This window comes from Melospiza georgiana, chromosome 22 (genome assembly GCF_028018845.1).
Source record: "Melospiza georgiana isolate bMelGeo1 chromosome 22, bMelGeo1.pri, whole genome shotgun sequence".
In the NCBI taxonomy this organism is placed as follows: Eukaryota; Metazoa; Chordata; class Aves; order Passeriformes; family Passerellidae; genus Melospiza; species Melospiza georgiana.
Window position 1 is genome coordinate 3,876,855 of NC_080451.1, and position 10,553 is coordinate 3,887,407.

The following is a 10,553-nucleotide window of genomic DNA, read 5'->3' on the forward strand; positions in this document are numbered from 1 at the left end:
AGGGGTAAGGAGGCAAAGAGGAGCTGGGAGGTGGTGGTTGGAGAAAGGCTCCGGCAGAGCAAAGCACCCAGCGGTAATGCTTTCCCGACAGCTGGGTGGGTACGAGGGCTCAGGGTGAGGAGCTGCCCCCGCCCCTCCGGGAAGTGAAGCAGGGCATGCTTAGGGACAAGCTGAATCCGCGCGGGTCAGCTCAGTGCTGTAACCGCATGTCCGTACGTGGATTGGGGAGCTCTGACACGGCTCCAAATCCGTCATTTTCCGCTGGAATTTAACGTTCCCGGGCCCTTTGTGGCAATCACTAACGGGAGCGGGCGCCCCTGGAGCGCTGGGGCCGGAGCCGCCCGCAGGATCGCTGCCCTGGCTCTTGGCGGCGAGCGGAAGCGGGCTCGGAGCCGCCGGGGGACGGGAGCCGCCGCCACATGGGCGCGCGCACTTCCCCGTTCGTGCCCGTTGAGGGCGGGAGCGGCGGCCGGAACGGCCAATCGGGGGCGGGGGCGGGGAGCCCGGCTCGGCCGGTGAGAAAAGCTAGCTTGGCTGCCGCGGGCGAAGCAGCCAATGGGCGCGCGCTCTTGAGGAAAGGCAGGTGTCATCGCCAATAGGTTTTCGGTGGGGGGCGGGGGCGGGTTGAGGAAAGGCCAATAGGGTCGCTCTCCGTTTAACGGGCGGCCCGGGTGGCGAATTGCGGCGCGTGCGGGCGGGGCGCGCGGGGTGGCTAGCCGGTGCGCGCCGCCATTGTGGCCAGTTCGATCGGTATCGGGAGCGGAGAGCGGAGCTCAGCGAGCCCGGAGCAGGGAGCAGCCCCCCCACGGCCGGCCTCAGTCACCATCACACCGCGGGAGGCGGCGCAAACAGCAGTCACCACCACCGTCCGCACCGAACAGCCGCCGCCATGAGCAGCGAGGCCGAGACCCAGCCGCCCGCCGCCCCCGTCCCCGCGACGGCCCCCGCCGCCCCCGCCGACTCCAAGCCAAACGGTGGGACCGGGAACGGGAGCAGCGGCCTGGCCTCGGCGGCGCCTCCCGCTGGCGGGGACAAGAAGGTCATCGGTGAGGGCAGCCTGGGGTCCCGGAGCGGGGTGGGAAGCCCCGATCCCCTGCCCCTCCCCCGCCACGGCTGAGGGTGGCGCGCGCTCCCTTCCCCCCCGAGGGGCGGCGCGCGCCCCCTCCCCGCCCCCGGCGCGTGTCCCCGCTCGCTCCCCCGCGCGCGCGGGGCCGTTGCTCGCCCCCCTCTCCCTCGCTCCCCGCGCGCCGCCGGCCCCGCGTGCCGGGTGGGGGCGGGGCGGCGCAAGATGTCCGCCACGCGGGGCCTTTGTGCGCGCGCCCCGCCACGTGCCCCTGACGCGCCGCTCCCCCCCCTCCTTCCCCGCTTCACTCTGCCCCTTCCCGCAGCAACGAAGGTTTTGGGAACAGTGAAATGGTTCAACGTGAGGAACGGTTACGGCTTCATCAACAGGTGAGCGCCTGGACGCGGGGGCCTCGTTACGGGGAGGCCCGGGGAGGGGGCGCGGCCGTGACAGCGGGGCGGGGGGCGGCGGTGCCTTTGCCGCCTCTCGCCCTTGTTGGTAGAAGGAGCCGGTGAGATGCGCCCTTTCTCCACCCCGCGGGTTCTGACCTGCTCGGGGCTTGCCTGGCTGGCTTTTGACTTCTTTAACCTAGGCAAGGGCTGCGCTCTCGAAGCAAGTCTGTTTTCACGGCGATGTGTCTTACATTATGGTCCATCCTTTTATGATGTTTGGGTTTTTTTTTTTTTCCCTTAAGGATATAAAAGTACACTGACTGTCAGCACACACAGTATTTGTTTAAACTGCTGCATGAAGTTCAGTCAATGCAAGCAAAAATTGCTTTTAGCACTTGGTAGTTAAAACACGCTCTAATGAGGACACCCCCAGCAAGCAGGAAAATGAGCGAAAGGAGCACAGTTCACACAGTCTACTGCCACACTCGAGTGTATGGGCTGGTCTCATGAAACAAGTGCCTAGAAGATTCTTTTTATGACAGTGGTTGATGTGAAAGAATAATTTGAACGCTGTGGGAATTAAATAAGTACCTGAAGTAGGCCTGTCAAGGAGAGGAAGTGCTCTGCAAACAAGTTTCTTAAAAATGGGCAATTCTTGGCCCCATTAGTTGGGGGGGCCTGCCCAGAGTGTTGCCAGAGCTGTTTCCCTTAATTCGTGGTACTTAAACTTCCCAGTCTCAGAATGAGGCTGCATACTGGAAAATCTCCCTTTAGGCAAGTAAGTATAGTGTTATTATTGGAACTTTAATTTACGTTTGGTTTAAACACTGCCTTTTTGAACTGCCTGTTACTTTATGAACTAGCCTAAATTGTCTGTCGAGCTCCTGAATTGGTGTTGTGTCTGCAGCTTTACAAACTTGCCTCCCAGTCTGCCCAGTTGGCATTGTTCATCGTGCCATGCTTCAGCTCCTAGCGTTGAGGAGTCCCCAGTGCTGAGAGCTGCTGTGTCGCTGGCCTTGGGAACGCCTCCCACATCCCAGCCACAAACCCCACCTCGAGGGAAGGCTTTTCCTGTTTCCTCGGCAGGGAAAATGTTCTGTGATGTCGGTCAAGCAAGGAAGCAGCAGCAGCTAGTTGAGACATCCGAGCAGCTTCCCCAGTCATTACTTTGGCAGCTGTTTAATCCCTGAGGTTGCCATTTGTAATGAGAAACCCAGCATGATCTGGTATTATCAAGAGATTAGAGCCTGGTAACTGAAGGGGAGGACATTTCCTCAGCTCTGGAATCTTTGCTTGGCCGTAGGGAAGCTGTGGGGAGCTCCTGCCCTTGCATGGCTCTGTTTGAGCCAGGTCTGCTTTCAGATAAAATGAGGCTGTGGAACTGAAATGAGCTTTGATGTAGTTGCATGCTCACTTCAGGTGTTTCCTGTGTGTTCTTAGTGTTAGAGGTGTGATCCTGTTTCAAAATAGGAAGGAGTTTGAATTCTGGGTCTCTGGTCGTTTCTTGTGTTTGCCAAAGTAACAGGTGGATGTGCAAAGGCTTGGTCTGTGCCATAGCTGGGGCTGCACAGTCTGGCACGGTGTTTGGTGCTGGGCTTGGCATCTTCTTAGTCTGTCTGCTTGCCTGTTTCCCTTTTTCTAATACATTTTAGTGGATAAAAGATGTGAATGGAAGAGTGGCATAGTTTTAAAGATCAGTTAAATTATTTGTTTGCCCTTCAAAATGGATGTTTCTCTTGTACCCTTCCAAATTGTCTTTGAAAAAGTGGTGGTCCTGTTGTTCCATCATCCACCTGTGACAGCATGCTTGCTGGAAACAGCACTGGGACTGATGTTGCCAGTGGCATGAGGCTGTAAAAATGACATGGTGTATGTTTCACTTGATTCACCGAGCTCTGTGTGACCTTGTTAGTTGTCCAGCCAAAACTCCGATGTCCTCTTGAATGGAAACTGCTTTGCAAATGGATTTTAAAAACAAGTATTTGGTCTGGTTGTCCAAAATTGAACCTGTACAAAAGTACAAGGCGTCCATGTTGTGGATGAGCACTTGCTACCACCGTTTTTCAGCTGAGGATGAAAGGAGGTGCTCAGCATTTTTACTAGAAGCATGTTACCATTCTCTTGTGAAGGTTTTCAGTATTTTGGGCATTTTATTTTGAAGAAGAGTCATTCAGCTGTGGGTTTGCAAGGGCTTCTTAGTGCTGCTTTCTTGGGGCTTTGGAGATGACAGAGGAATGGCTGTGCTTTTTGGCTGCCTTTTCCCAGTAACCTTTTTGGTCTGTAGGCATCAATTTCAAGAGGAAACAAGGGGACTTATTTTTACTGGTGATGTCTGATGGAAAAGCTGTAGCTTGGATGGAGTTTCTGGAAGGAGTTTAATTGTCAAATCTCACTTTTTAAAGCCAGGGGTAAGGAGCACCTGGCTTTATCTCACTAAAAACCATCCCGAGTATTCTGTTACCACTAGCCATGAGCACTTCAGAGCATGTTTTCACACAAGCTTACTTGTGTCTTTACCTAGGAAATAAAAACCACTTTGCTGTTGGTTCAGGCTGTTCCATGCTGTAATGAAACTTAACCCTGCAGCGAGGGTGGGTTGGTGTGGTGGGAGCTGGAATGCTTTGGGAGTGGGGGAGATGGCTTGTGCAGCCCTCACCAGCGCAGGGTTGTCTCTGTTGTAGCTCTGCAGAGCAGAAAAGAAACTTCTGAGTGAAGCTGGCACTGAGCTGTGGCAGGGTCACGCTGAGGGATGGGTGCTCTTGGGTCCTTATAGACAGAGACCTGAGCTCTTTTCTGTTCATTGAGAGGGGAGACTGAGGCTTGACCAAGTGTGCTGCCTGCACGGGCAGCTGGTGTTGCTGCTCCTCAGGTAAGTGGAACGCTGAGGCTGAGGGGTTGCAAGTGAGGCTGCAGTGGCAAGGGCAGAGCTGCTGCCAAAAGCTGCAGCAGGCAGTCTCTGTCCAGAGAGCACTGCTGGAAGGAGTGAGTGGTCACTGTCAGGTGTTAAGACATGTCTGGTGATGGGATGTGAAGGATGGAGGGGTGCAGCAGTGAGGAGGAGTGTGCCTTCAGCATGTGCTCCGTGCTTTGTGTAAGCTGATCTCTTTCCTACACACAGGAAGCTCATAGGAACTAGTGGAGAGCAGGTTGAGGAGTAATGCTGAAAGCCTGTTACGATAGATCTGCATATTTTGCCTTTGTACCAAACAACTGAATTTTTAATTTACTGTGCATTTTATTAATGAAGTTCAATTTCCTGTTGTCTTGCAGGAACGACACCAAGGAAGATGTGTTTGTCCATCAGGTAAGATTTCCTTGAAACTGAAAGATATTCTCTCTCAGAAGTTGCCTGTTCCTGACCCATTTCAGTAGGATTGAAGCTGTGGAAGAGCCTTGCCTTTTCACTGTCACTTGAACACAAACAGCTGATTCTTGGTTGCATTGCAAGAAGAGCCTGCTTGCACTTTGGGGTTTTGCACATCAGCCAAGTGGGCTGAGGTTGTACAGTGATGAGAATTGCACTCAGTGCTAGTATGGGCTTGGGGGGGTAACTGCTTGGAGCTCAGTCACCTTGTGGATTCATACAGTGGTTAAGTAAGCACCTGGAGATAAAGTTAAATGAATAGCTTGCAGCAGGGAGAGAATTGAACTTAGGGATGAAGTGACAATGAAACTTTTTTTTTCCTAGGCAGAATTACAGATTTTATTGCTCTAGGCTTTCCGTGGAAGTCTACCAACATTTTAGTACAGGCTTTTCAATTTAACTGATATGTATCTGTAGATATAATGTGTGGCAAATAGGTAAGCTTCTGGAAAATAGAGCAGGAGTGCACACACCACACCTGTGTCTTACTTTATGGAGCAGGTTTGCCTTGGTTTAGTTCTTTGTCTAATTGAGAGGCTGTGATCAGCAATTTGCTTTTTGCCCTTTCTGGCTCAGGGTCTCCTTGGTAAGCAGACCACAAAGAATTCTTAGTGGAGCCTGCTTTACTCTGGCATTTAGGAATCATTCTTTTGTCTCAAGGATGTGCTGCTGATGTTAACACAAAGGAAGGGAAAAACAATGCCTGGAAAGTGTTTTGTTTTTTAATCTCTCAGCTTCATGCTTGTTGTTTGTATGAATTAGTAGCTTTTGGAGGCACTGGTTTGTGAGAGGTTATACATACCCTGAGCGGAGGCTTTCAGACCCAATGGGCAAGTAGGGCCACCTGTAAGTGACCTTGACTTACTAGTTGTGTTACAGGGCTTGTCATGTAGCTGGTATCTATGTTTCTGAAATAACAGTTTGGTAATGATTTGTTTTAGTGTAATATTTTTACAATTAAACCATTATAGGGCTCTAATCAGAAGGAAATCAGGTTGTTTGAGAAGTCTAGCTGTGTATGCTTTTCTCCATCCCTGTTACATACTTCAGGTGTCACAGAAAGCTGTTGGATTGACTGCTTATTGTAATAAGGCTTTCCTTAAAGTTACTGAGACTTGTGGGCATGTTTTTCCATTGATTTTGTACAATTTGGGCAGAAGAAATCCAATCAAATTGTGTGGCAGGTGTTTATATTAAAGTTGTTACACTGTTAGTGCCCTTCATTTAAAGTGTTTGATAAGCAGGACATTCCTGAGCAAGGTGTGCATTAAGGATTAACCTGTCTGCTGGAGATGTCATCCAGTGCAGCAGAGCACTGAAAACTGAGTCTGTTCTAGTAATGTTGTACAGAGCATATCTGGTGCTGGTGCATGGAAAAGAACAATCCTTGCTGTGCAATACACAACTGGAGTAGATTTAGGATTAATTGGTTAGACCTGTAGTAGAAACTATGGTGTTGGAATCTCTTGATACCTGGCCATTTTTATGTTTACAGAGTATGGAACACAGAAGCTGCTGTGTCCTGTGATGTGTAGGAAATAATGGAGGGCTGGAAATCCAAGAGGGTGATTGGAAGGGTTGTGATATATTGATGTATAGGCATCAGAGGAATGTATAACTATCATACTGGTATTGAATTTTAAACTCTGATTATAGGAGTGCTTTAGCCAGTGTGTGGTGTGAGAGTTCTCCTCTTTGTTTTCAAACTGTCTTTTTAGCCAGCAGACAGCATGTTGACAGGTGCTTCCAGTTAATGGTAAAACTGTTGCACATTTCAAATAGTCCAGAGCATAATACAGGTACATTTTATGACTTCCTGGATTTTCCCAATTATTCAATTCCTTTTTCAGAAGTACAGGTCTTTCTCCTCAGATAAAGAAACTTGAATATTTAGTAATCTAAAAAAAAAAAAAGTCTTCCTTTGTATTCTTATGCTGTGCCTGCACTGTTGTGTTGTTAGACTGCCATAAAGAAGAATAACCCCAGGAAGTACCTCCGCAGCGTAGGAGATGGAGAGACCGTGGAGTTTGATGTGGTTGAGGGAGAAAAGGTAAACACATCTCTCGGGGGTCAGAGCACATGGCAAACTCAGGCTGCAGGCTTGGTGTGGTGCCTGTGGTTTGAGTCGATGCCTGATGACATCCAAGGAGGTGAATGGTTTTTCATTTCTTCACACTGTGGATGTAATAAATCTTTGCTCAGTTCTAGATTTATGCTGTAGCTGGTGGGATGGTGACTGTTTCCCTAACGCTGTTTCCACTCTTCAGGGTGCGGAGGCAGCCAATGTCACAGGACCTGGTGGAGTTCCAGTGCAGGGCAGTAAATACGCAGCAGACCGTAACCATTACAGACGATATCCACGTCGTAGGGGTCCTCCACGCAACTATCAGCAGAACTACCAGAACAGTGAGAGTGGGGAAAAGAATGAAGGAGGAGAGAACATACCAGAAGGCCAAGCCCAGCAACGCCGTCCCTATCGCAGGCGGCGGTACCCACCTTACTACATGCGTAGGCCCTACGGGCGTCGTCCACAGTACACCAACCCTCCCGTGCAGGGAGAGATAGTGGAGGTAAACGGGCTTGGTTGCTTTGGAGCAGGGTGATGGGAGGCAGCATTTGACACTTCTTGTAGGTACTCCAGCTGATTTTGGTAAGGTTTGGCAGTAGCGTGAGATGAAGTAGCTGAAGGTCTTCATGTTATAGCTACTAAAAACCAGAGTGTTCCAGTTTGTGTGATTAAGTGGAGGATTCTCCATCATGTGTGCACCTCTTCCCTAGAACTGCTGTCCACCTTGACTGAACTGACGACCTTCCAGCTCCTTTCTCACAAAGTGACAAGCTGTGGAGTTAGCACAGTTCTGGTTGGGGCTGAGGAGGTCTGTGGCCTGATGTCTTGCAGGGTGCTGACAACCAGGGTGCAGGAGACGGCAGACCAGTCAGGCAAAACATGTACCGGGGTTACAGACCGAGATTTCGCAGGTATGCTGCAGATCAGCTGCTGGCTTTAGCCTTGCTCAGCCACAGAGCCGGGACACGGCGATGCTCAGGTGCTGCATAGTTAAAGCCTAGCTTGACTTTCAGGGGTCCTCCTCGTCAAAGACAGCCTAGAGAGGATGGAAACGAAGAAGATAAAGAGAACCAAGGGGATGAAACCCAAAGTCAGCAGCCACCTCAACGTCGGTACCGCCGTAATTTCAACTACCGACGCAGACGCCCAGAGAACCCTAAACCACAAGATGGCAAAGAGACGAAGACAGCCGAGCCACCAGCTGAGAACACGTCCGCTCCCGAGGCTGAGCAGGGCGGGGCTGAGTAAATACCGGCTTAACATCTCTACCATCATCCGGGTGCGTGGCAGGGGCCTGGGGGTGCCGTTTGTTGACTTCTTTTCATTTGTGCCTTACGGTGTTTGGACTCTTCTTGCTCACGCGTGCTGTAACTGATCTGTGATTGTGTCTGCAGAACTGAATTGCGAGGCTTTGTTGCATCAATGCTGACTAATTAGGAAGACTTAGTTACAAGCTTCAATTGTTATTGATGGAATACTGTTACGCTTAAAATCTTAGCTGTGTGCAGTAGTTCAGGTGTACAGCAGTCTCTGCTTGCCCAGAAATTCAAGCAGTGCAAATGTAAAGACTTGAAAGTAGTCAGGAGAAGCTGGGAATTACATGCTGGGATTTACCTAGCTCCACCAGTGCCTGAGCTGAGTCCCTACAGGGAGATGGATGGCATTGAGACCTTGGCATCCATTTCTACAAAGGTGATGCAGAATTAGCAGGAGTGTCTCAGGAGCAGCTTTTTATCTAATCAAAGTGCTGAAAAAACTGGTAGAGATTGTGGCTTTGTCAGAGCATGTGGGAGTTGTGTTGCAGTACTGAGATGTGGACTCTGGAAGGGTTGTGTGCAGGGCAGGGGCCAGAGGCTGGGTCAGTTGCAAGGGAACCTGTTTGTGTTTGAGGCTTGTTTGGTGCTGACTCCTGAGAGACAGTTCTGCTAATTTGGGAATATTTTCATTGCCAAGACTCTACTTGTTCTGCATTTCTTGTCACCCATGTGTGTATCCTGTTCGTTTTGTTCCTTGCTTATTGGAGGGCGGGAAAGTGAAAGAAGCATTTGGGCTGTAGTGGGAGCAGTCTGGGTGGTCACACTGATGGGATGGACAGGGCTGGAGGAGCTGGGCTGCGAGGTGGCTCAGTGTTGGGAGCTCGGGGGCTTGATCTGCATGGGCTCTACTGCTTCATGGTCTGCTTGCAGATGGGTCATTCCCTCACTGTCCAGACTGTGCTGCAGTGATCTCTGTGCACTTCTGGTGAACATTTGTTGTATCCTAGTATTCATCTTTGTGGTCAGCACCTCCTGGATGAATTCTTAAATGTAGGCTTCAGAAGAATATGACAAAGTCACCTTTGTTCCTCTTGCTTTCTGGTATCATTGGAGAACATTGGGTTTAGTTTCTTGCTTTGAGCAGTGGCTGAGTGTTGGCAGAGCCTGGGGGAAGCAGCGTTCCCCGTGAGTCGTTGGCATTGTTCCTTTGCAAAGGTGGCTGCTGTGGCTGTGGGGGATAAGGAGTTGCAGTGAGTGTTGGCTGTGAGCTCGTGTCAGGCAGCTTAGGGTGAATGTTTGAGTTGCAGGTGAGCCTTGGTATAAAAAGCACCCCTTTAACCCTTTGACACCTGTCTGATCAGCCTTTCTTTCCCTCTTTTTCAGTTTAGTCATCAAAGAAAAGACTTCAAGAAATGAAGAAGAAAATGAAATTCCAGCAATAAGAAATGAACAAAAGAATTGGAACTGAAGACCTTAAGTGCTTGCTTTTTGCTGTTGACCAGATTACTAGAACTATCTGCATTATCTATGCAGCATGGGGTTTTTATTATTTTTACCTAAAGAATTCTCTTTTTGGAAATGATAAACGCGTTTTTTAAAAGCCTGGTTTTTCTCAATATACCTTTAAAAGTTTGTAAATTGTTTCATATCTGGTCACGTTGAGATTTTTAAGAACCTCATTTTTAATTTGTATGAAATATACGCCTGATTTTTTCAAGTCAAACTGCAAGCATCTGTTAATAAAGGTCTTAAAGAGTTACCATACGTGCTTAGGTGTTTTAAAGGTTTTCAGTATTCGTAGAAGGTTTGGCAAAAAAATGACTGCTTTACTCTTTGGGCATACAGGCTGGTGGGGTAAAGCCAGAAAAGTTGAAGTAAAAAAACCAGTGAGGGTGCAGTTGAGTCACATTGGAGAACGATGGGCAGCCTCAGAGGGGTGGGAGTTTCTAGTGCTGGCCCAGTGTGTTTCCAGGAGCTGTTTGCTGGTACAGCTTGGCTGTGCCCTTGCTGGAATACAGCACTTACAGACCTGACTTGGTGTGATGGTGCTTAAAAAAAAAGGGGGAATCCCTCCCCCAAAAATGGTAAAATCACACGTTGGTTTGGGTTGGAGGAATGAGGAGCTTAAAGCTCGCCCCATCCCGTACCTTGTCAGTGGGGCAGGGACACCTTCTGCTTGCAGCTTGGGTTGCTCCAATCCCTGTCCGAGCTGGCCTTGAATACTTGGAGGGATGGGACAGCCATGGTTTCTCTGGGCAGCCTGTGCCAGGTTCTGGATACCAAAAACGTCCCAGCCTTGCCCCTGGGGCTGTGCTATAGCGCTGTTGCTCCATGAATGCACTGCAGAGCCCCGGGTGCAGGAGCAGGGAGATGAGGCTGTGCCTTGTGACAAAGCTTTGGCTGCACCCCA

General features: G+C 49.9%; 1 protein-coding gene across 2 annotated transcripts; it reads left to right on the forward strand.

The window, feature by feature from the left end:
• Positions 1–739: 739 nt before the first annotated feature.
• Positions 740–9,902, forward strand: YBX1 (Y-box binding protein 1). 2 transcript variants are annotated; one of them, XM_058039484.1, is made up of 8 exons: positions 740–1,046; positions 1,389–1,452; positions 4,726–4,759; positions 6,780–6,869; positions 7,087–7,389; positions 7,719–7,798; positions 7,889–8,166; positions 9,532–9,902. In XM_058039484.1, exons 1-7 carry the CDS (start codon positions 890–892, stop codon positions 8,133–8,135), a joined length of 975 nt encoding a protein of 324 aa, XP_057895467.1. In that variant the 5' UTR covers positions 740–889; the 3' UTR covers positions 8,136–8,166; positions 9,532–9,902. The 2 variants fall into 2 exon arrangements, with proteins under 2 accessions (XP_057895467.1, XP_057895468.1); XM_058039485.1 differs by having other exon boundaries at positions 741–1,046; positions 7,901–8,166.
• The last annotated feature ends 651 nt before the right edge of the window (positions 9,903–10,553 follow it).